The sequence below is a fragment of the Mesoplodon bidens genome, assembly GCF_964165515.1.
Source record: "Mesoplodon bidens genome assembly, chromosome: 3".
NCBI lineage: Eukaryota > Metazoa > Chordata > Mammalia > Artiodactyla > Ziphiidae > Mesoplodon > Mesoplodon bidens.
Window position 1 is genome coordinate 74,446,385 of NC_138178.1, and position 25,439 is coordinate 74,471,823.

Genomic DNA, 25,439 nt, shown 5'->3' on the forward strand with positions numbered 1-25,439 from the left:
CGATGCAGGGGACACGGGTTCATGCCCTGGTCTGGGAAGATCCCACATGCCGCGGAGCGGCTGGACCCGTGAGCCATGGCCGCTGGGCCTGCATGTCTGGAGCCTGTGCTCCGCAGCGGAGAGGCCACAACAGTGAGAGGTCCACATACTGCAAAAAAAAAAAAAAAAAAAAAAAAAGAAATGCAAGGACTTGGATTGGGAAGGCTTTCAATCTATAGATCAACTTGTGGAGAATTGACATCTTAATAATATTGAGGGTTCCAACCCATGGACATGGTAAATGTTTAAGTCTTCTTTAATTTCTCTCAGCTATGTTTTGCAGTTTTAATTGTGCAAGTCATATTCATCTTTAAATAAATAATGCAGCTTTATTCCTTATTTCATATTTTGATGCTATTGCATGTAGTATTGTATTTTAATTTCAATTTGATAGTCCATTGCTAATGTATAGAAATATAATTTTTGTGTAGTGCTCTTATATTCTATAATCTTGCTCAACTCACTTATTCTAGGAGATTTTCTTCATATTCCATCAGATTTTCTACACAGATGATAATAGAGGTATACTGTCTGTGACTTAAGACAGTTTAACTTTTCCCTTTCTGATTTGGTTGCTTTTTATTTCTTTTTCTTGATTGATTGCACTGGCTAGAACCTCCAGTACAATGTTAAATAGAAGTGTTGAGAGTGAACCTCCTTGTCTTGTTTCAGACCTTAGGGGAAGAGCCTTCAATTTTTCACTAATTTAGCTGTAGGTTTTTCACAGGTGCTCTTTATCAGGTTGAGGAAGTACAATTCTATTACTACTTTGTAAGGATTTTTTTAAATCAGAAATGGATATTAGATTTTGTCATATTCTTTTTGTGTGCTGATCAAGATGATCATACAGTTTTTCTTTTTTGTTTATTAATGTTATGAATTACATTGACTGCTTTTTGAATGTTAAACCAATCTTGCATTTCTGAGATAAACTCTACTTGGTCATGATGTATTTTCCTTTTTATTTATTACTGGGTTTAATTTGCTAAAATTTTACTTTAAATTTTTGCATCTATGTTCCTGAGGCATATTGATCGGAAATTTTCTTTTCTTGTAATATATTTGTCTTATTTTGATATGAGGGTCTCATAGAATTAGTTAGAAGTATTCTCATTTTCAATTTTCTGAAAGAGGTTGTATGGAATTGGTATTATATCTTCCTTCATTACCTGGTAGAATTTACTATTGAAGCCATCTAGGCCTGGAGGTTTTTCTTTGTTTCTTTTGTTTTGTTTTTTGTAAGGTTTTTAATATACAAAATCAGTTTCTTTAATAGACATAGGGCTAGTCAGGTATATATTTTTTCTTGAGTGAGCTTTAGTATTTTGTGTCTTCAAAGGAATTTTTCCATTCATCTAAGTTGTCAAATCTATTGGCATATGTGTTCATAACATTCCCATATTAATCTTTTAACATTTGTAGAATCTGCAGTGATGGTATCTCTCTCATTCCTGATATTGGTGATTTGTGTCTTCTTTCCTTTTTTTCTGATTAGTCAGGTTAGAGATTTATCAGCATCATTGGTCTCAGAAAACCAGGTTTTGGTTTCATTGGTTTTTCTCTATTTTTCTAATTTGTGAATTTAACTTTATTATTTATTTTATTAATTCTTTCCTTATGCCTACTTTGAGTTAATTTGCTCTTCCTTTTCTAGTCATCGAAGGTAAAGGTTAAGACCATGATTTTGAGATTTTTTTACTTTACTTTTCTAATACGGGCATTTAATGCTATAAATTTCCCCATAATGACTGCTTTAGCGGCATTCTCCAATTCTTGTATGTTGTCTTTTTATATTCATTCAGTTTAAACTACTTTCAAATATCCTTTTTGATGTCTTCTTTGACCCATGGGGCTTTTTTTTTAGAAAAATGTTATTTAGTTTCTAAATATTTGGACATTTTCCAGATATCTTTCTGTTACTGATTTATAACTTAATCTCTTTGTGGTCATAGAATGTACTTTGTATGACTTGAATCCTTATAAATTTACTGAAGCTTGTTTCATGACCCAGGATAGAATCTGTCTTTGTTAATGTCCATATGCACTTGAAAAGAATGGATATTCTGTGCTTTTTGGTAGAGTGTTATAGTAAATGCCAAATCAAGTTGGTTGATGATGTAGTTCAAGTCTTCAGTATCCTTTACTGATTTTCTCCCTACTTGGTGTACCAATTATTGACAACAAGGTATTTAAATCTCTGACTATAATTGAGGATTTGATCAATTCTCCTTGCAGTTTCATCAGTTTGGGGTCTTATATATTGAAACTGTTATTCGGTATATTAACACTTGGGATGGTTATGCCCTCTTGAATAATGGACCCTTTATCATAATGAAATGACCTTCCTTATGGTAATATTCTTTTCTGTAAAATGTACTTTGATATTAATCTAGATACCCCAAGTTTGTTTCTGACTAATTTTAGAATATTATTTTCCATTCTTTCACTTTTAATCTTAGTGTCTTTGAATTTCTTTTAGGCAACATATTGTTGGGTTTTGCATTTTTATCCAATCTGTCAATGTCTTTCTCTTAATTAGGGTGTTTAGATCATTTACATTTAATGTTGTTATTGTTATAGTTATAGTTAGATTTAAGTCTATCACCTTGCTATTTATTGGCTATTTGTCCCAGCTGTTCTTTGTTCCCTTTTCCCTCTTTTTTCTATTGGATTATTTTTATGACTATATTTTTATCTCCTTTGTTGGCTTGTTACCTGTTACTCATTTTTTTAATAGTTGCTGTAGGGTTTATACTATACATTTTTAACTTATCTCAGTCTACCTTCAAGTAATATTATACCATTACACATACAGTATAAGAACTTCAGAGTTCCATCCGCCCCTCTCAGTCTTTATACAACTTTGGTCATACATTTCACACACACACACACACACACACACACACACACACACACACACACACACATATACATACATACATACACATATATATATGTTATAAGCCCCATGGTACATTTTTTTGTTTAAATAGTTGATTATCTTTTTATTTTTATTTTTCATTAACGTCTTTATTGGAGTATAATTGCTTTATGATGGTGGGTTAGTTTCTGCTTTATAACAAAGTGAATCAACTATACATATAAATATATCCCCATATCTCCTCCCTCTTGCGTCTCCCTCCCACACTCCCTATCCCACCCCTCTAGGTGGTCACAAAGCATCGAACTGATCTCCCTGTGCTATGCAGCTGTTTCCCACTAGCTATCTATTTTACATTTGGTAGTGTATATATGTCCATGCCACTTTATCACTTCATCCCAGCTTACCCTTCACACTTCCTGTGTCCTCAAGTCCATTCTGTACGTCTGCGTCTTTATTCCTGTCCTGCCCCTAGGTTCTTCAGAACGACTTTTTTTTTTTTAAGATTCCATATATATGTGTTAGCATATGGTATTTGTTTTTCTCTTTCTAACTTACTTCACTCTGTATGACTCTAGGTCCATCCACCTCACTACAAATAACTCAATTTCGTTTCTTTTTATGGCAGAGTAATATTCCATTGTGTATATGTACCACATGTTCTTTATCCATTCATCTGTGGATGGACACTTAGGTTGCTTCCATGTCCTGGCTATTGTAAATAGAGCTGCAGTGAACATTGTGGTACATGACTCTCTTTGAATTATAGATTTCTGAGGGTATATGCCCAGGAGAGGGATTGCTGGGTCATATGGTAGTTCTCCTTTTAGTTTTTTGAGGAACCTCCATACTGTTCTCCATAGTGACTGTATCAATTTACATTCCCACCGACAGTGCAAGAGTGTTCCCTTTTCTCCACACCCTCTCCAGCGTTTATTGTTTGTAGATATTTTTGATGATGGCCATTCTGACTGGTGAGAGGTGATACCTCATTGTACTTCTGATTTTCATTTCTCTAATGATTAGTGATGTTGAGCATCCTTTCATGTGTTTGTTGGCAATCTGTATATCTTCTTTGGAGAAATGTCTATTTAGGTCTTCTGCCCATTTTTGGATTGGGTTGTTTAATTTTTTTATATTGAGCTGCATGAGCTGCGTGTAAATTTTTGAGATTAATTCTCTGTCAGTTGCTTCATTTGCAAATATTTTCTCCCATTCTGAGGGTTGTCTTTTCATCTTGTTTATGGTTCCCTTTTCTGTGCAAAGCTTTAAAGTTTCATTAGGTCCCATTTGTTTATTTTTGTTCTTATTTCCATTTCTCTAGGAGGTGGGTCAAAAAGGGTCTTGCTGTGGTTTATGTCATAGAGTGTTCTGCCTATGTTTTCCTCTAAGAGTTTTATAGTGTCTGGCCTTACATTTAGGTCTTTAACCAATATTGAGTTTATTTTTGTGTATGGTGTTAGGAAGGGTTCTAATATCATTCTTTTGCACGTAGCTGTCCAGTTTTTCCAGCACCACTTATTGAAGAGGCTCTCTTTTCTCCATGGTATATTCTTCCCTCCTTTATCAAAAAAAAGGTGACCATATTTGTGTGGGTTTATCTCTGGGCTTTCTATCCTGTTCCATTGATGTATTTTCTGTTTTTGTGCCAATACCATAGTGTCTTGATTACTGTAGCTTTGTAGTATAGTCTGAAGTCAGGGAGCCTGATTCCTCCAGCTCCATTTTTCGTTCTCAAGATTGCTTTGGCTATTCGGGGTCTTTTGTGTTCCCATACAAATTGTGAAATTTTTTGTTCTAGTTCTGTGAAAAATGCCAGTGGTAGTTTGATAGGGATTGCATTGAATCTGTAGATTGCTTTGTGTAGTAGAGTCATTTTCACAATGCTGATTCTTCCAATCCAAGAACACGGTATATGTCTCCATGTGTTTGTAACGTCTTTAATTTCTTTCATCAGTGTCTTATAATTTTCTCCATACAGGTCTTTTGTCTCCTTAGGTAGGTTTATTCCTAGGTATTTTATTATTTTTGTTGCAACGCTAAATGGGAGATTTTCCTTAATTTCTCTTTCAGATTTTTCATCATTAGTGTATAGGAATGCAAGAGATTTCTGTGCATTAGTTTTCTATCCTGCTACTTTACCAAGTTCATTGATTACCTCTAGTAGATTTCTGGTAGCATCTGTAGGATTCTCTATGTGCAGTATCATGTCATCTGCAAACAGTAACAGTTTTACTTCTTCTTTTCTGATTTGGATTCCTTTTATTTCTTTTTCTTCTCTGATTGCTGTGGCTAAAACTTCCAAAACTATGTTGAATAATAGTGGTGAGAGTGGACAACATTGTCTTGTTCCTGATCTTAGTGGAAATGGTTTCAGTTTTTCACCATTAAGAATGATGTTGGCTGTGGGTTTCTCATATATGGCCTTTATTATGTTGAGGAAAGTTCCCACTATGCCTACTTTCTAGAGGGTTTTTTTTATAAATGGGTGTTGAATTTTGTCAAAAGCTTTTTCTGCATCTATTGAGATGATCATATGGTTTTTCTCCCTCAATTTGTTAATATGGTTTATCACATTGACTGATTTGTGTATACTGAAGAATCTTTGCATTGCTGGGATAAACCCCACTTGATCATAGTGTATGATCCTTTTAATGTGCTGTTGGATTCTGTTTGCTAGTATTTTGTTGAGGATTTTTGCATCTATGTTCATCAGCGATACTGGCCTGTAGTTTTCTTTCTTTGTGACATCCTTGTCTGGTTTTGGTATCAGGGTGATGGTGGCCTCGTAGAATGAGTTTGGAAGTGTTCCTCCCTATGCTATATTTTGGAAGAGCTTGAGAAGGATAGGTGTTAACTTTCCTCTCAATGTTTGGTAGAATTCACCTGTGAAGCCATCTGGTCCTTGGCTTTTGTTCATTGGAAGATTTTTTTTTTTTTTTTTTTTTTTTTTTTTTTTTTTTTGCTGTACGTGGGCCTCTCACTGTTGTGGCCTCTCCCGTTGCGGAGCACAGGCTCCGGACGCGCAGGCTCAACGGCCATGGCTCACGGGCCCAACCGCTCCGCGGCATGTGGGATCTTCCCAGACCGGGGCACGAACCCGTGTCCCCTGCATCGGCAGGCGGACTCTCAACCACTGCGCCACCAGGGAAGCCCCATTGGAAGATTTTTAATCCCAGTCTCAATATCAGTGCTTGTGACTGGTCTGTGTATATTTTCTATTTCTCCCAGGTTCAGTCTTGGAAGGTTGTGCTTTTCTAAGAATTTGTCCATTTCTTCGTGGTTGTCCATTTTATTGGCACATAGTTCCTTGTGGTAATCTCTCATGATCCTTTGTATTTGTTCAGTGTCATTTATTACTTCTCCTTTTTCATTTCTAATTCTATTTATTTGAGTCTCCTCCCTTTTTTCTTGATGAGTCTGGCTAATGGTTTATCAATTTTGTTTATCGTCTCAAAGAACCAGCTTTTAGTTTTATTTATCTTTGCTATCGTTTCCTTCATTTTTTTTTAAATTTATTTCTGATGTGATCTTTATGATTTCTTTCCTTCTGCTAACTTTGGGGTTTTTTTGCTCTTCTTTCTCTAATTGCTTTAGGTGTAACGTTAGGTTGTTTATTTGAGATGTTTCTTGTTTCTTGAGGTAGGATTGTATTGCTATAAACTTCCCTCTTAGAACTGCTTTTGCTGCATCCCATAGGTTTTAGGTCATCGTGTTTTCATTGTCATTTGCTTCTAGGTATTTTTTAATTTCCTCTTTGATTTCTTCAGTGATTTCTTGGTTATTTAGTAGTGTGTTGTTTAGCCTCCATTTGTTTGTATTTTTAACTTATTTTTTCCTGTAATTTATATCTAGTCTCAGAGCATTGTGGTTGGAAAAGATACTTGATACAATTTCAGTCTTCTTAAATCTACCAAGGCTTGATTTGTGACCCAAGATATGCTCTATCCTGGAGAATGTTCCATGAGCACTTGAGAAGAAGGTGTGTTCTGTTGTTTTTGGATGGAATGTCCTATAAATATCAATTAAGTCCATCTTGTTTAATCATTTAAAGCTTGTGTTTCCTTATTTCTTTTCATTTTGGATGATCTGTCCATTGGTGAAAGTGGGGTGTTAAAGTCCCCTACTGTTATTGTGTTACTGTCAGTTTCCCCTTTTATGGCTGTTAGCATTTGCCTTATGTATTGAGGTGCTCCTATGTTGGGTGAATAAATATTTACAATTGTTATATCTTCTTCTTGGATTGATCCCTTGATCATTATGTAGTGTCCTTCTTTGTCTCTTGTAATAGTCTTTATTTTAAAGTCTATTTTGTCTGATATGAGAATTGCTACTCCCAGCTTTCTTTTGATTTCCATTTGCATGGAATATCTTTTTCCATCCCCTCACTTTCAGTCTGTATGTGTCCCTTGGTCTGAAGTGGGTCTCTTGCAGACAGCATATATATGGTTCTTGTTTGTGTGTCCATTCAGCCAATCTATGTCTTTTGGTTAGAGTATTTAATCCATTTACTTCTAAGGTAGTTATCAATATATATGTTCCTATTACTATTTTCTTAATTTTGGGGGGTTTGTTATTGTAGGTCTTTTCCTTCTCTTGTGTTTCCTGCCTAGAGAAGTTCCTTTGGCATTTGTTGTAAAGCTGGTCTTGTAGTGCTGAATTCTTTTAGCTTTTGCTTGTCTGTAAAGGTTTTAATTTCTCCATCAAATCTGAATGAGATCCTTGCTGAGTAGAGCAATCTTGGTTGTATGTTTTTCCCTTTCATCCTTTAAATATGTCCTGCCACTCCCTTCTGGCTTGCAGAGTTTCTGCTGAAAGATCAGCTGTTAACCTTATGGGGATCCCCTTGTATGTTATTTGTTGTTTTTCCCTTGCTGCTTTTAATATTTTTTCTTTGTATTTAATTTTTGCTAGTTTAATTAATATGTGTCTTGGCGTGTTTCTCCTTGGATTTATCCTGTATGGGACTCTCTGCGCTTCCTGGACTCAGTTGACTATTTCCTTTCCCATATTAAGGAAGTTTTCAATTATAATCTCTTCAGATATTTTCTCAGTCCTTTTCTTTTTCCCTTCTTCTTCTGGGACCCCTATAATTCGAATGTTGGTGCGTTTAATGTTTTCCCAGAGGTCTCTGAGACTGTCCACAATTCTTTTCATTCGATTTTCTTTTTTCTGCTCTGTGCTAGTTATTTCCACTATTTTATCTTCCCAGTCATTTATCTGTTCTTCTGCCTCAGTTATTCTGCTATTGATTCCTTCTAGAGCATATTTAATTTCATTTATTGTGTTGTTCATCATTGTTTGTTTGCTATTTAGTTATTCTAGGTCCTTGTTAAACATTTCTTGTATTTTCTCCATTCTGTTTCCAAGATTTTGGATCATCTTTACTATCATTATTCTGAATTCTTTTTCAGGTAGACTGCCTATTTCCTCTTCATTTGTTTGGTCTGGTGAGTTTTTACACTGCTCCTTCATCTGCTGTGTGTTTTTCTGTCTTCTCATTTTGCTTAACTTACTGTGTTTGGGGTCTCCTTCTCACAGGCTGCAGGTTCGTAATTCCCATTGTTTTTGGTGTCTGCCCCCAGTGGCTAAACTTGGTTCAGTGGGTTGTGTAGGCTTCCTGGTGGAGGGGACTGGTGCCTGTGTTCTGGTGGATGAGGCTGGACCTTGTCTTTCTGGTGGGTAGGACCACGTCTGGTGGTGTGTTTTGGGGTGTCTGTGGCTTTATTATGATTTTAGGCAGCCTCTCTGATAAAGGGTGGGATTGCGTTCCTATCTTGCTTGTTGTTTGGCATAAGGTGTCCAGCATTGTAGCTTGCTGGTCGTTGCTGGAGCTGGGTCTTAGCGTTGAGATGGAGATCCCTGAGAGAGCTTTTGCCATTTGATATTACATGGAGCTGGGAGGTCTCTGGTGGACCAGTGTCTTGAACTCAGCTCTCCCTGCTTAGAGGCTCAGGCCTGACACCCCGCTGGAGCACCAAGACCCTGTCAGCCACAAGTCTCAGAAGAAAAGTGAGGAAAAAAGAAAGAAAGAAAGAAAGAGACGGAGAAAGAGAGAGAGGGAGAGAGAGAGGGAGGGAGAGAGGGAGGGAGGGAGGGAGGGGGGGAGGAAGGAGGGAAGGAAGGAAAGAAAGTTATTAAAATAAAATTATTTTTAATTATTAAAAATTTTTTAAAAGGAAGAAAGAAAGAAGAGAGCAGCCAAACCAAAAAGGAAATCCACCAATGATAACAAGCACTAAAACTATACTAAAAAACCAAAACAATCAAAAAAGAACCAGACAGAACTGTAGGACAAATGGTAAAAGCAAAGCTATACAGACAAAATCACATGAAGAAGCATACACATACACAGTCACAAAAAGAGAAAAAGGAAATATATATATATGTATATAAAAGAGAGAGCAACCAAATCAATAAACAAATCTACTAATGATAATAAACCCTAAATACTAAACTACGATAAACATAAAACCAGAAACAACTTAGATGCAGAAAGCAAACCCCAGTTGCTCCCAAAGTCCACTGCCTCAAGTTTGGGATGATTCTTTGTCTATTCAGGTATTCCACAGATGCAGGGTACATCAAGTTGATTGTGGAGATTAACTCCACTGCTCCTGAGGCTGCTGGGAGAAATTTCCCTTTCTCTTCTTTGTTCACACAGCTCCTGGGGTTCAGCTTTGGATTTGGCCCCGCCTCTGTGTGTAGGTCACCTGAGGGCATCTCTTCTTCCCCCAGACAGGATGGGGTTGAAGAAGCAGCTGATTAGGGGACTCTGGCTCACTAGGCATGGGGGAGAGAAGTATATGGAACATGGGGCGAGACTGTGGTGGCAGAGACCGGCATGACTTTGCAACAGCCTGAGGCATGCTGTGTGTTCTCCCAGGGAAGTTGTCCCTGGATCACGGGACCCTGGCAGTGGCGGGCTGCACAGGCTCTGGGGAGGGGAGGTGTGGTTAGTGACCTGTGCTTGCACACAGGCTTCTTGGTGGCTGAAGCAGCAGCCTTAGCCTCTCATGCCAGTCTCTGATGTCCACGCTGATAGCTGTGGCTCGCACCCATCTCTGGAGCTCATTTAGGCGGTGCTCTGAATCCCTTCTCCTTGCGCACCCCAAAACAATTGTCTCTTGCCTCTTAGGCGGGTCCATACTTTTTCCTGGACTCCCTCCCAGCTAGGTGTGGTGCACTAGCCCCCCTTCAGGCTGTGTTCATGCAGCCAACCCCAGTCCTCTCCCTGGGATCTGACCTCCAAAGCCAGAGCCTCAGCTCCAAGCCCCCACCAGCCCTGGCAGGTGAGCAGACAAGTGTCTCAGGCTTGTGAGTGCTGGTCCACACCAATCCTCTGGGCGGGAATCTCTCTGCTTTGCCCTCTGCACCCCTGTTTCTGTGCTCTCCTCCATGGCTCCAAAGCTTCCCCCCCATCCCCCATCTCTACCAGTGAAGGGGCTTCATAGTGTGTGGAAACTCTTCTTCCTTCACAGCTCCCTCCCAGAGGTGCAGGTCCCATCCCTATTCTTTTGTCTCTGTTTTCTCTTTTTTCTTTTGCCTTACCCAGGTACGTGGGGATTTTCTTGCCTTTTGGGAAGTCTGGGGTCTTCTGTCAGCGTTCATTAGATGTTCTCTAAGAGTTGTTCCACGTGTAGATGTATTTCTGATGTATTTGTGGGGAGGAAGGTGATCTCCATGTCTTACTCCCCTGCCCGATTATCTTTTAAAGAGATTTAAATAATATGAAAATATATGAAATATGAAAATATATGAAATAATATGAAAATATGTCTTACATATTTGCCCATGTAAGTATCTTTTTCATTGTTCTTAATTCCTTTGTGTAGATCTATATTTCCATTTGTTATCATTTTTCTTCCTTTTGAAAGACTTCACTTAATATTTCTTGGGAACATTGGGGTACAAATCTGCTGGTGATGATTTTTTTTAAATTAATTAATTTATTTATTTATTTTGGCTGCATTGGGTCTTTGTTGCTGTGCGCGGGCTTTCTCTAGTTGCGGCTAGTGGGGGCTACTCTTTGTTGCAGTGTGTGGGCTTCTCATTGCAGTGGCTTCTCTTGCTGTGGAGCACAGGCTCACGGCATGCAGGCTTCAGTAGTTGTGGCACACAGGCTCAGTAGTTGTGGCTCGTGGACTCTAGAGCACAGACTCAGTAGTTGTGGCACACGGGCTTAGTTGCTCTGCAACATGTGGGATCTTCCTGGACCAGGTCTTGAACCTGTGTCCCCTGCATTGGCAGGAGGATTCTTAACCACTGCACCACCAGGGAAGTCCCGCTGGTGATGATTTCTTTCAGATTTTGATCTTGAAAGATATTTTCACTGGTACGGAATTTTAGCTTGGCAATTTTTTTTCTGTCCATACTTTAAATATGGTGCTTCACTGTCTTCTCATGTGTGTTATTTCCTCCCAGAAACCTGCTATCATCATCTTTTTTTTAATACTAATATGTCCTTTTTTATGACTACTTTTAATATTTTCTCTTTATCATGGTTTTGAGCAATTTGGTTATGATGTATCTTGGTGTAGTTTCCTTTATGCTTCTTGTGTTTAGTTTTCATTAAGCTTCTTGAATCTCTGGGTTTTTACTTTTCCTCAAATTTGGAAAAATTTTGGCCATTATTTCTTCAAACACTTATTTTTTTTGTCCCCACTACAATCTGCTTTCCTTTAGGGACTCAAATTATATATATATTAGGCAATTTGAAGTTGTTTCACAGCTCACTGATTTTTTAAAAGATGGTTTCTGTTGCTGTGTCTGCAAGTTCATGCATCTTTTCATCTGTAATATCTAATCTCCCATTAATCTGATCTAGTGTATTTTTCATCTCACGTATAATTTTCTTATCTAGAAGTTCATTTTGGGTCTCTTTGTATTCCATGTCTCTAGTTAACTTTTTAAACATATGGAATACAATTATAATAACCTTTAATATTCTTCTCTGCTAACTTAATATCTGGGTCAGTTCTGGGTCAGTTTTGACTGATTATTCTTCTCATTATGGGCCATGTTTTCTTGCCTACTTGCATGCCTGGTGATCTTTCTTTGGACGTCAGATTATATGAATTTTACCTTGTTTAATGCTGGCTTTTTTTGCATTCCTATGAACATCCTTGAGTTTTGCCCTCTGATACAGTTAAGTTACTTGGAAACAGTTTTACCCTTTTAGGTCTTACTCTCATGGTTTGTTAAGTGGATCTAAGCAGGGTTCACTCTAGGGCTAATCTCCATTACTGAGACAAAACCCTTCTGAATATTTTACCGTGTACCTCACGAATTATGAGTTTTTCCTGTCTGGTCAGTGGGAACAGGCACCAGCCTTAGTGAGCACCAGACACTTCCTTTCAATCTTATTAGAGGAGTCTTTCTTCAGACTCAAGTAGTTTTCTTACACATGTGCTGGTCGGTATTCTCTCCCCATACTTGAGGGGTGCTAATCTCTGGGGTCCTCTCTGTGCAGCTCTATCCTCTCTAGTATTCTGTCCTGTGAACTCCAGCCACCTTGGTCTCCCCAGATGATCTACTCTATTTCCTCAACTCAGATAGTCCACAGGGTAATTCCGGGTTACCCTGCATGTTCTAGAAACTTTTTCAAAGCAATAACCTGGGGCAATCATGGGTCTCACTTTGTTTCTTTTTTCCATTTCTCAAGTCTGTTGTCCTGTCTCTTGAAAACCATTGTTTCATACCTTTTTTGCCTATGGGTTGTTTTTTGTTGTTTTTGTTTGTTAATTGGTTGGTGACTTCGGGCAAGAGGATAAACCTCATCCCTATTACTCCATCTTGGCTGGAAGTGAAAGTTTAACATGTCATTTTTTCCTGTTTTCAAGGTCACTTGGGATTCAACAGATCTAATCTGAGCTCTTTGAGAACTGTTTGGGCTCAGCTGATTCCTACTGATATATATACATATATATCATATATAATATATAGATACATATATCATATATAAAATATATCAGTATGTGTGTATACACATATACACATACATATATATACATATAATATATAGAGAGAACAAAGAATGTTTGGTTTAGTTAAAACTTGAAATCAGTCTGAAAGAAGTTAGTACTAGCCACTAGGATCTTTTTGGATAAAATGCTACTTATTTCAAAGAAGTCATGAGTATAATGTTGAAATTTTCTTAGATTCTAGTCTCAATTTCTAGAAAAAAATGTGTATTTCTAAAAGTAACTATGGAAATTATCATTAACACCTTCGTTTCCTTATTTAAAAATTAGAGGATAATGTATATAAAAATAAGCAAGAATCACAGGAAATTCACATGTCCAACCACCTGGATGAAATTGTTGCTGCCGTCAGCATAACACCTAGAAAAATGCTCCAAAACAAGCTGCCTCAGACAGCACTGTTTCAGCCTCCTCAAGAGAAACTCCACCTCTGTGAAGAGAAAGCAAAGTCCTATTCTAGCAGTCATGAGGTAAGGAGCCTTTCTTTTTATACCTGCACTCTGGTAATTGAGAAGTAGGATACTTTAGGTTGCATTCCTACTCTCAGGAGTTTGGTACAAGAGAAAATATGACAGTGCCTTTTTCATAGTGTGAGTGGGTGTAGTACCTCAGGACTCCAAGCCCAGCACTTGGCACAGTCAACATTATGTTTGCTGAATGAGTGCACAAATGAACAAACAAGTTTTCCCTGACTTCTGACAAGTGTACACTAGACTGACTGGTTGTGATTTGACCTACTACAGTCATTTTCCATCAATCAGTAAATATTTATTGAGCTCCTCCTGTGTGCCAGGTCTAGGCACTGGAATACAGGACAAAGCAGATGAAGTTTCTGCTCTCATGGAGCTTATATTTCTTAGGTTCCTAATCTTGTTCTCTGCATACTTCTTTCCCATCTCTCTTCAAAGTTTTATTTATTTACTCATTCATTCAATATGTATTTCTCTACCACCTCTTATGTGTCAGACCCTATTTGTCCAATTATTCACAAAAATTTACTGTATACCTAATCTGTGCCAGGTGCTCTGCAAGTGCTGGGGGCACAGATGGGAAAGCTACAGCCTCTGCCTCAGAGGGATTCATGATCTGGTTGGGAGATAGATGGATAATGGTAATCAGCATAAGTTCTGTGACAAACACAAGCTTAGGTGGTATAGATGCAAAGCATGGGGAGTGAGGGGAGGAGGGATGGGCAATGATGGGAGGGATGGGAGTTATTTGGACTGCACTGATAACAGTACTTAGGAGCTGGCCCCAGGTAGGAGAGAGGACAATAGCGTTCTGGGCAGAGGTGGCAGATGGGCAAGAGTTGCGGGTCTGAGGGTGCACAGGTTGTTTGGGGAACTATATGGAACTATCTGGGATGGAGGCTTTAGTTACACAGGGCAGCAAATGAGGTTGGATTATGGGCAGGAGCTGGGACCAGAAGGTGTTCAACACCCAGGAAAAGTTTAGATTTTCTTCTCAGGGTGCTGGAGACTGTCATAGGATTATAAGCAGAAGAGGGCCATGAACAGGTCTGAGTTTCTGAAATGATCCCTCAGACCTCAGATAACTGGGTGGTGGAGGAAGAGAAGGGAGGTAAACTGGAGGAGGGCCAGTTTGCAGGATATTTGCAATAATCCTGGCAAGGGCCTGAAATATGGCAGAGTCAGTAGAAATGCTGAGATCTTTTTTTTTTATTTGAAGTATAGTGGATTTACAATGTTGTGTTAATTTCTGCTATACAGAAAAGTGATTCAGTTATTCATATATATACATTCTTCTTTTAATATTCTTTTCCATTATGGTTTATCATAGGATATTGATTATAGTTCTCTGTGCTATACAGTAGGACCTTGCTTTTTATATATATATATATATATATATATATATATATATATATATTCTATATATATTAGTTTGCATCTGCTAATCCCAAACTCCCAGTCCATCCCTCCCCCAATCCCCTTCCCCTTGGCAACCACCTGTCTGTTCTCTATGTCTGTGATTCTGTTTCTGTTTCATAGATAGGTTCATTTGTGTCATATTTTAGAATCCACACATAAGTGATATCATATAGTATTTGTCTTTCTCTTTCTGACTTACTTCACTTAGTATGACAATCTCTATTTGCAAAATGCTGAGATCTTTTGATAAGAATTTGGAAATATGAATCAATGAAACCTGGTAACTGGGGGGGACATAGGGGTTGGAGAGGCAAAAGTGAGCCAGAGAGGGGTGTGTGCAATTCCTGACTTAGGGCTCAACCAGCCTGGGTGACCCAAGGCTTGTCAGAGCCCTTTGTTATTGTAATGAATACAGGAAGAAGGGCAGGATTATGGAGAGAAGGTGTGAATTTGGTTTTGAAGGTGTGCTTATTCATTATGCAGCAGATATTTATTTAGTACCTACTATGTGCCAGGCTGTGTGCTATGTCAGCCTCAGCTGGCAGCCTTTCTCAACCAGAGGTCTGCAGGAGAACTAAGCCTTAATGCCCTAAGGCATTTGGTGTATATATTTTTATTATTATTAATTTGTATTGGAGTATGGCTGCTTTGCAATGTTTTGTTAGCCTCCACTGCACAACAAAATGAATCAGCCATACATGTACAGATATCCCCTCCCTTTTGGACTTCCGTCCCATTTAGGTTACCACAGTGCATTAGGTAGAGTTCCCTGTGCTATACAGTATGTTCCCATCAGTTGTCTATTTTGTACATAGTATCAATACTGTATATGTGTCAATCCCAGTCTCCCAATTCCTCCCACCCCATCCCTTTCCCCCTTGGTCTCCATACATTTGTTCTCTATGTTTCTGTCTCTAATTCTCCTTTGCAAATAAGATCGTCTATACCATTTTTCTAGATTCCATATATATGTGTTATTATACGATATTTGCTTTTCTCTTTCTGACTTACTTCACTCTGTATGATACTCTCTAGGTCCATCCATGTATCTACAAATGACCCAATTTTATTCCTTTTTATGGCTGAGTAATATTCCACTGTATATATGTGCCACATCTTCTTTATCCATTTGCTGGATAAAGAAGATAGACATTTAGGTTGTTGATAGACATTTAGGTTGCTTCCATGTCCTGGCTATTGTACATAGTGCTGCTATGAACATTGGGGTACATGTGTTTTTTTGAATTATGGTTTTCTCTGGTTATATGCCCAGTAGTGGGATTGTTGGGTCATATGGTAATTCTATTTTTAGTTTTTTAAGGAACCTGCGTACTGTTTTCCATAGTGGCTGTATCAATTTACATTCCCACCAACAGTGTATGAGGGTTCCCTTTTCTCCACACCCTCTCCAGCATTTATTGTTTGTAGGCTTTTTGATGATGGCCATTCTGACTGGTGAGAGGTGATACCTCATTGTACTTTTGATTTGCATTTCTCTAATAATTAGTGATGTTGAGCATCTTTTCATGTGTTTGTTGGCCATCTGCATTTGGTGTATATAAAGAATTAACTTCCCTTCTATGCATCTAGAATGATATCAAAGCATTTTTTTTGTTCTGCCATTCAGATGAGGAATCCTTGGATTCAGCGGTGAACAGGACAAACAGCTTGCCTGCCCTCATGGAGCTGAGGGGACATTGTAAATAAACCAGTGAAATAGAGATTGTGCTAAGTGCTATGGAGGAAACAGAGTGGGCCTATCTTAGGTAAGGGAGGACCTCACTGAGGAGGTGACATCTGAGCTGACACCTAAAGAAGAGAAGGAGCCAGCATGGAGGAACTGAGGGAAAGGAGTTCTAGGGAGAGGGAACAGCAGCCATAAAATTTATAAGTTTGGCACGAGCGTGACTATGTTTGAAGTGATGATAGGAAGCTTCAGTCTGACATGAAATGTAGTTGGAGAGGCAGCTTACCTGCCTTGCAGGTCTAAGTTAAGTGCTCTAGGAAGCCTTAATGGTTTTAGGAAAGTATTAATATGACATAATTTGCTTCTTAAAATACCATTCTTTGGTAATTTTTTATTTTAAAATACTTTCAGACTTACAGAAAAGTTACAAGATATACCAGTTGTTAACATTTACTTTATTTCTTTATTTCTCACTCTCTCTCTCTGTCATTATTTTTCTGAATATCTGAGAGTAAGTTACAAATGTATGATCTTTTACCCCTAAATACATCAGTGCCTATTTCCCAAGAATAAAGGATATTTTCCTACATAACGATAGTACAATGATTGAAATTAGGAAATTAATATTGATATATATTATTATCTAATCTACAAACATTATCCATATTTCTCTAATTATCTCAATAATATCTTTTATAGAAAAAAAAATCAGCTATGGTCCAATCCATGAAGTCATGTTGACTCTAGTCAACAGTTAGAGCAGTTACTTAGCCTGTCTTTGTCTTTCACAATCTTAGTATTTGTGAAAAGTACTGTATTAGTCTGTTTGGGCTGCTGTAATAGAATACCACAGACTGGGTGGCCTACACAACAGAAACATACTCCTCACAGTTCTGGAGACTGGAAGTCCAAGATTAAGGTGCCAGCAGGGCTGGCGTCTGGTGAGAGCTCTCCCCTTGGGTTGCAGACCACCACCTTCTAGCTGTGTCCTCACATGGCCTCTTCTTTGTGCATGTGGGGGAAGGGGGAGAGAAAGGTGTCTCTTCTTATAAGTACACTAATCCTATTGATCAGGGCCCCACCTTTATAACCTCATTTGACCCTAATTACAGCCTTAGAGGCCCTATCTCTAAATACTACAGTGAGAGTTAGGGCTTCAACATATGAATTTGGCAGGGGCCACAAATATACACTCCAATTATTTTGTAGAATACCTCCCAATTTGAATTTGTCATGTGTTTCCTTATGATTAGATTCAGATTATACATTTTGGGCAGGAATCCCACAGACCTGACATAGGACCCTTCTCAGTGCATCATATTAGGAGGTGTATGATGTCGTTCGTCTCATTACTATGAGGCTAAATTTGATCACTTGGTTAAGGAGCTATCTGGCAGGTTTTTTCACTGTAGAATTATTATTCTTCCCTTTGTAATTAATATTTTGTGGGGAAATTCATTGATACTGTGAACATATCCTATTCCTCATTAAAACTTCACCCCCTAGTTTATAGCATCCATTGATGATTCTCACCCAAATTAGCTATTACTACGATTTTTGTCAAATGGTGATTCTCTGACTTCAGCATTCTTTCAACATTTGTTTGTTGGCATTCTTTTTATGAGGAAGAGCTTTCCCTTCTTCACACTTTATTGTTCATTTATTTATATCAGTATGGGTTCAAGAAATCCTGTTTTACAAATATGTTACAATCCATTATCATCATCAAAACTTAAATTATTTTGTATTTGTCAGTGGGAGCCCCTTCAAGCTGGCTTCTGAGTCCTTGATATGCTCCCATGATTCTTTCCTTAATTTCCGACACAATAAGATTTTTCAGGTTCATCTTGTATTTCCCTGCTCCAGCTGTGGATTCAGGGAACGCTGGCTCCTCTTAGAAGAGAATAGTATTGATATTTAGACACCAAGATCTGGGTATTAAATACCCATTTAAAAATATGTATGGCCAGACTTACTGATCCTCAGAGTTGCATATTTTAATATTAAGAAGTTTAAGAAATTCAGGTAACTCAAGAATGATGTTGTGGGAAGAGATCTAGACTTTGCATCAAGGAGCTTGACTGTGAGTTCTGACTCTACCACTCGGTGATAAATCATCTCACCTCTCTGGCTTTACATTTCTTCTTTAAATTGAGGTGATCAGACTAGATTATTTCCAAGACTCATCCCAGTTCTGAAATTGTCTTCCTACTCATACTTCTCTTCTGTCTACCTGCTACCCATGCCTGTTGGCTAAAGCCACTGGAACTGTCAGGATAAAGGTTGGAAAATCAAAAGGCAGTATCTGGACTACACATCCTAGCAAATATGAAAGCAGAGGGAGGACAGGCTGCTCTTTCTGTACACTGGTCCCCAATGCAGGTAGTGAAGACCAAGGCCCTGATCTGGGAGGCGGACTCTCAGACTGCATATAGCCCTTCCTTGGAAACTTGTGGTTGGGACAGATTCGCCATCAGATCAGATCCTCCTCTCTTTTTGGCAAACTGTCTATCTAGACTTCTCAATGTTTTCATCACTTCTTTCTTTCTCATACACTGTATTAATTTGCTGTGTGTCTTCAAGGAAGCCATTCCATAAACTTCCTGTCTCTAGAGGCAGTAAATAGATGTTTCCCAAAAGAAGAACTACAAAAAGCCAATAAACACCTGAAGATGTTCAGCCTCACTAGCTTAGCAGAAAAAAAAATACAAACTAAAACAAGGAGAAATGAGTTAACTGACAAATTGGCAAGTTAGACCCCAACTAGTGCTTGGCTCTGTGTAAGGTGCATTCCCTGCTCACACAATGTGCTGTAAGGGAGGTGTGGATGGAAGCAGCCTCTAGAGGAAGCACTCCAGCAAACTCTAGCAAAGTCTCAGGATTTTGCACATCCTTTACTCTATTGTCACATTGGAATTCATTCTAAGAAAATGCTTATGGGGCTTCCCTGGTGGCACAGTGGGTAATAATCCTCCTGCCAATTCAGGGGGACACAGGTTCGAGCCCTGGTCCGGGAAGATCCCACATGCCACAGAGCAACTAAGCCCGTGTGCCACAACTACTGAGCCTGTGCTCTAGAGCCCATGAGCCACAACTACTGAGCCCACATGCCACAACTACTGAAGCCCACGCACCTAGAGCCCGTGCTCCACAACAAGAGAAGCCACCGCAATGAGAAGCTTGCACACCGCAACAAAGAGTAGCCCCTGCTCGCCACAACTACAGAAAGCCCGCATGCAGCATCAAAGACCCAATGCAGCCAAAAATAAATAATAAAATAAATAAATTTATATCTGTAAAAAGAAGAATGCTATTTAAAAAAAGAAAAAGAAAATGCTTATGGATATGAGCAAATCTATCCACACAGGATGTTCAGAGAGAAAAAATTTTAAAACAACCTGAGTGCTCAATAGCTATTGGTTGAGTAACTCACTTATAATATATCCATACAATAAAATGCTATGCAGCCATAAAAAATTATTATCATAGAAGATGACATGGAGAAATGTTCACAAATTGTGAAAAGTTGCAAACCTGTATGTAGCTTATAAGCCTATTTTTAAAAAGAAAAAATATGTATAGATAGATTCATAGAAACTAAGGATAGAGAGAAATTTAGCTGCCTAGTTGTCTCTAAGAGGTGAGATGGCAGGTGATTTTTTATTTTTTTTGCTCACCTGTATTTTGATAATGAGCATGTATTACTTTTGTAATAAGAAAAATGTTACTATAGGAAAAAGCCACACCTCCATCTTCGTTCATCACTATGGAGTGAGCACAGTGTTCCCCAGCCTCTCTTGCTAGGTCAGAAAAGCAACTGTCCTGTGGTCAATTGTCTGGGTATGCATTTTTTGTCAAGAGGAATGTTGTTTCAAGGTGAAAGTGTTTCTAACTCACATGGGAACTTTGTGGAAGTGCAGGTCCTTTGAGCTTAGGCATTGACCGGGGGAGTAGGGGTGGGGGGTGTACTGGGTCTTCTGCTGGGTTTTTTCCACAACTCTGTCCTTGTTCTTACGGTTCTTCCTCTGCTTTGCCCCCTTCAGCTTTGTACCTCCCACCTCCTCTTTTGCTATTCCAGCTATCTATTACTGTATCCCACTCTAAGACTTAGTGGCATAAAACAAAAACAGCCATTTATTTTGCTCATGAATGCACAATTTGTGCAGAGCTCAGTGAGATCTGGTCAGCTCTGCTCCATGCAGCATCAGCTGAGCTCAACAGGTGTGGAGGATCCGATGCCAGGGTGGCGTCCTGTGGTTGACCAATGCTGCCACCAGCACATTTCCATGTAGGCCTCTCCGTGGGGCCACTTAGGCTTCCTCATGGAATGGTGGTTAGGTTATTAGTCTTCTGGGGTTGCTATGGCAAAATACCTCAGACTGGTGGCTTCAACAAAGGAAGTTTATTTTCTCACAGTTCTGGAGCCTAGAAGTCTAAGGTCAAGGTGTTGGCAAGGTTGATTTTATTCAGAGGGCTCTCTCCTTGACTCCCACTGTGTCCTCACAACGTGTTTCTCTGTGTGTGCCCATTCCTAGTGTCCCTTTCTCTTCTCACAAGGACACCAGTCATATTAGATTAGGGCCCCATCCTGACAGCCTCATTTTACCTTATTCACCTCTTTAAAGGCCGTCTCTCCAAATACAGTTATATTCTGAAGTACTTAGGACTCCAACATATGAATTTGGAGGTGGGAGACACAATTCAGCCCATAACAAGTTCCAAGAGTGAGTAAAAAGTGGAAGCTGCCAGTTCTTTAAGAACTGGGTCTAAAAAGTGGCGCTGCATCATTTCCTCCATGTTCTTTTAGCCAAACAGTCATAAAACCCAGATTCAAAGAAAAGGGGACATAGACCACCATCTCTGTATGGAAGGAGTGTCAAAGAATTTTGGAGCTGTATTTTAAAATTACCAGTCTTGCTTTGAGTGTATTGCTGCTCTAAACTGACCTGGAGCTAGAATCCATGGTTCGCTATTCTCTTTGTCCTGGCTCCAGATGAAAATGTGCTTTAATCCCGTAACGAAATCTGTTTGTAAAGTCCTGCTGACCTCATTTGCTGTGCTAATATCCCAGCTGCTAAAGAAGTTGTTTGAATTGAGAACTAATGGGTGTTATTTGAAAACTATCACCATTCGCCCACTTGTTGTGCCTGAATATGTAGTAGCTGTTCATTGATGGACAGCGCCTTTACTCCATAACGTTTTTCACTACTTACTATAAATTTAAATGTACTATAAATTTTACTGTTTTTTTATGTATATTGTCTATTTCACCCGACCAGATGAATATCCTGCCATCCAAGACATCTTTGTTTTGTTCTCTAATGTATCACAAGTCCTTAAAACCATGCCCGGCCCATAATCAACACTCAGTAAGTGTATATTGAATGGATAAAAATACAAGTTGATTTTGTGCTTTGCTGTCTGACTGGTGAGCCCATTTCCCTTCCTCCAGTATAAACAGGCTCTCCAGGAGCTTATGCGCTGTGTGGCGCTGACGAGGATCTGCTATGGTGACTCACACTGGAAACTGGCCAAGGCGCATGTTAACCTGGCTCAGGGCTACCTCCAGCTGGAAGGTGAGTCTGCCTCAGGCTGAGGAGGATTGGCTGGTTGGTTTCTGCTCTTTTCCTCAAATTTGACTAAACTTTAGATGGATCAGGTTTTCTTGGACATTCTCCTCTCTACACATTGAGAGCTATTTCCTCTCACAGAGAGTCAATAAGATTTTTTAACACAATATGTAAAAAAGAGAAGGAAGATTTTAGCCCTCTGAGCTTTGTTTTTTATGATCTTAAAAGTAGTTCTTGGGAGATAATTAACTTGTTAGCTTTGAAGGCACTGTAGAAATGGCCCAGGGCATAGAGTTGGGGCCTAAAATAGGATCCATTCACATATGTATTGATGGAAAGTCTCTTGCATATAAGTGACACCACCCCCCAAAAAAAGGCTAAATCAAGCTGGCAATAAACAAAAGGTAATTCATTGGCCCATACACTTAAAAATCCAGGGGTAAAACTTACTGTAGCCTTAGCCAGATCCGTTCCTCCCTTTTCACACCACTTAACTCTGTTTTTCTCTGTATTGGCTCCATTCTTAGCCAAACTTTGCCCACATGGTGGCAGCAAGGTTGCCAGCAGCTTTAGGTTTCCCTCCTCAGCATTCCCAGGAAAAAAAGAGTGTCTCTCCTCCAAAATCTCACGATTTGGGGACTCTTATTGGGCTGATGTGGGTTGTATGCCAAAGACAAGAAAGAGTCTGATTGGCTAGACCTGCCTTTTGGCTCCACTGGATCCTTGGGGAGAGGCTGGCCTTGGCTAAATCACAAGGACTGAATGTGCAGCGGCTGGGCATCCTCAGAAGAAAACAGGAGAAGAGAGAATGGATGCAGAGAAGGCAAAAACATGGACTGGCAACCTAGGACAAGAGGTACAAGAGTACATCGCTGTACTCTGTTTCTTCTATTGAAAAGTGATGATAATGATGATGATATGATGGCACTGACTTCCCAGGATTGGCCCAATGAATAAATAAACAAACAGAAGTGAAAAACACCACAATGCTAAGCACACAATTGCCACCCAATAAATTTAGCCAAATCTGATTATAGATTACTCCTACCTGTTAGATCAAAGACTATTAGAGGAACTTCCCTGGTGGCGCAGTGGTTGAGAGTCTGCCTGCCAATGCAGGGGACACGGGTTCGTGCCCTGGTCTGGGAGGATCCCACATGCCATGGAGCAACTAGGCTCATGTGCCACAACTACTGAGCCTGCGCGTCTGGAGCCTGTGCTCCACAACAAGAGAGGCCGTGACAGTGAGAGGCCCGTGCACCGTGATGAAGAGTGGCCCCCGCTCACCGCAACTAGAGAAAGCCCACACACAGAAATGAAGACCCAACACAGCCAAAAAAAAAAGGACAATTAGAGCCAGAGGGGACGTTGGAGGTCATCTAGTTCAAACCATACCCCTATACCCCGTATTTTCTAGATTCAGAGGAAACAACTAGTTTGAGTTGAAACGGCTTGCCCCAGGTCACTCTGTTAATAGATAGCTGATCTGCGACTCAGACCTAGGATTTTGGTTGCCAGTACCAGTGTCCTAGCATCGGGGATTTTTTTTTAATGATGTTTTTCTTCCACAGTCTGCTACCTTTCTGCATTAGAGTCTTTCTTTCTCATTTTAAATAAAAGCAGTATCTACTATTTATTAAAGTCTTATTGAGTGCCAGGCACCATGCTATTTTCCATGTATAATTTCCTTCAGTCTTCACCACAGTGCTATGAGGTGGGTAATGTTATTGTCCCTGTCTACAGTCAAGGAAGCTGGGGCCAACATTTCAGGTAAGTGGTGGAGCAGGGAATTCACTCTGAGCAGTGTGATTTCAGAGCTAGTGTTCTTGAACCTCAACCCATGCTGCCTCTTGTAGATTGAGTTCAAGTTTCTTGAGGAAATGGACCAGAATTCATCATGTCTTTTATAATGTTGCACACATTATTGGCACTAATAAATTTCTGGTAGGTTGATTGTGTACTTTTTTAAAAAATAAGACAAAATTCTGTAAGTGTTCCTATAGGAATAGCATACCCTGGATTTTCTCCCTCAGAAAATATATTCTGTTTTATAGACATAGGAACAGAATGAATTTCATAATTTGACAGCTCTTTTTAGAGATTTGAGATACAATTCCATGTAATGAAGAACGTAAGACCAGGAGTATTAGGATGTGGGTGGAAGGGTGTGTCACTGTGGGGAAGAAGATGGGGATGTGGGAAAATGAAAAAACCTGAGACCTAAATAGTGATCCTCAGTGTCACCTTTACCACAAATGAATATGCCAATGGAAGAACGCTGGAACCCACCGGGAATTAGTTCCTGGTAGTAACTGTTTTTAAACTTCATTTGATTCATATCAGTCTATTACCACATAGAAATAAGAGATTGTAGCACATCAGCCCCTTACCTCATTGGAATTCTATGTCAGTTTTTGTAGATATCATCATATTTGTATTATGTTAAAATAACTCTCTAAAGTTATGATTATGGATGGGTGAGCAGAAGATTCAGAATTTTTAGTATTTCATTAAGATTGCTGTCACAAAGCCAGGATTAAAATTCATGAATATTTTATTTCCTACCCAGAATGCCGTAGTCTTTGTATTCCGTTTGTTTTTTTATAATTATTCATAACATTTTACGTCTGACATTGGTGAAGTTTCAAAGCTGTTCAATTCCTGCTCATTCTGATTATTTCTAAAAAGACCATTGTGGGAAAAAAATTTTATCTTGAGTCCTAAGTGTGAAACACTTCTTTGTTTCTTATAGTCATGATCGTATTTCATGCTGTCCCGTTATATCTCCATGTGCCACTTGATGATATATGAAGGAGACCTCATTAGATTCCCTGGCCAGAGATAACTATATTCCTGTCGAGCTGAAATGAAAGAGAAACTGAGACTGCTTTTTCTTTGTCCACAGGCCTGTCACTGCAAGCAAAACAACATGTGGAAAAAGCCAAAGAAATCCTCACCGACTCCATTGTGCATCCCTACAATGACAATACAGATGTTTTCAAGTGTTCGGTTGAGTTATTCCATACCATGGGGAGAGCCTTACTGTCCCTTCAAAAGTATCCTTTTGCCTCTAATCTTTACAAATAGAAATACCATTCATAATGCTTATAGTTAATTTTTAAGGCCAAATCAAAAGCTAACAGGTGACTCAGGAAGGGTGATGGGAAGTATGAGAGCCAAGGATGTCTAGGAACTAGGGCCCCAGAATGTAGCACCAAGTGTAAAGTTTCCTGAACACAACTCAGGTTTAAGGAAGCTTCAGAGAATTTGACAAAAGCAGAGAGACTTTCAGAGGAGCTGCTGCAATGTGGAAGGATTATAAAGGAAGAATGGATAGAAATTCAAACGCAGATCAAATTGTCATTTGCACAGTAAGTTTTCAGTTTAGGA

The 25,439-nt window shown here is 39.2% G+C and overlaps 1 protein-coding gene across 2 annotated transcripts in view; it reads left to right on the forward strand.

Moving 5' to 3' along the window:
- TTC23 (tetratricopeptide repeat domain 23) overlaps nt 1-25,439 on the forward strand; it is a 114,728-nt gene that overhangs the window by 15,518 nt on the left and 73,771 nt on the right. The window contains exons 2-5 of one of the 2 annotated variants that reach the window (XM_081228560.1): nt 13,174-13,373; nt 21,932-22,055; nt 24,955-25,105; nt 25,295-25,420. In XM_081228560.1, the coding sequence (XP_081084686.1) occupies nt 13,218-13,373; nt 21,932-22,055; nt 24,955-25,105; nt 25,295-25,420 (557 nt within the window). In that variant the 5' untranslated portion in view covers nt 13,174-13,217. The remainder of the gene's footprint in view (nt 1-13,173; nt 13,374-21,931; nt 22,056-24,954; nt 25,106-25,294; nt 25,421-25,439) is intronic. The other variant, XM_081228561.1, reaches the window with a different exon arrangement.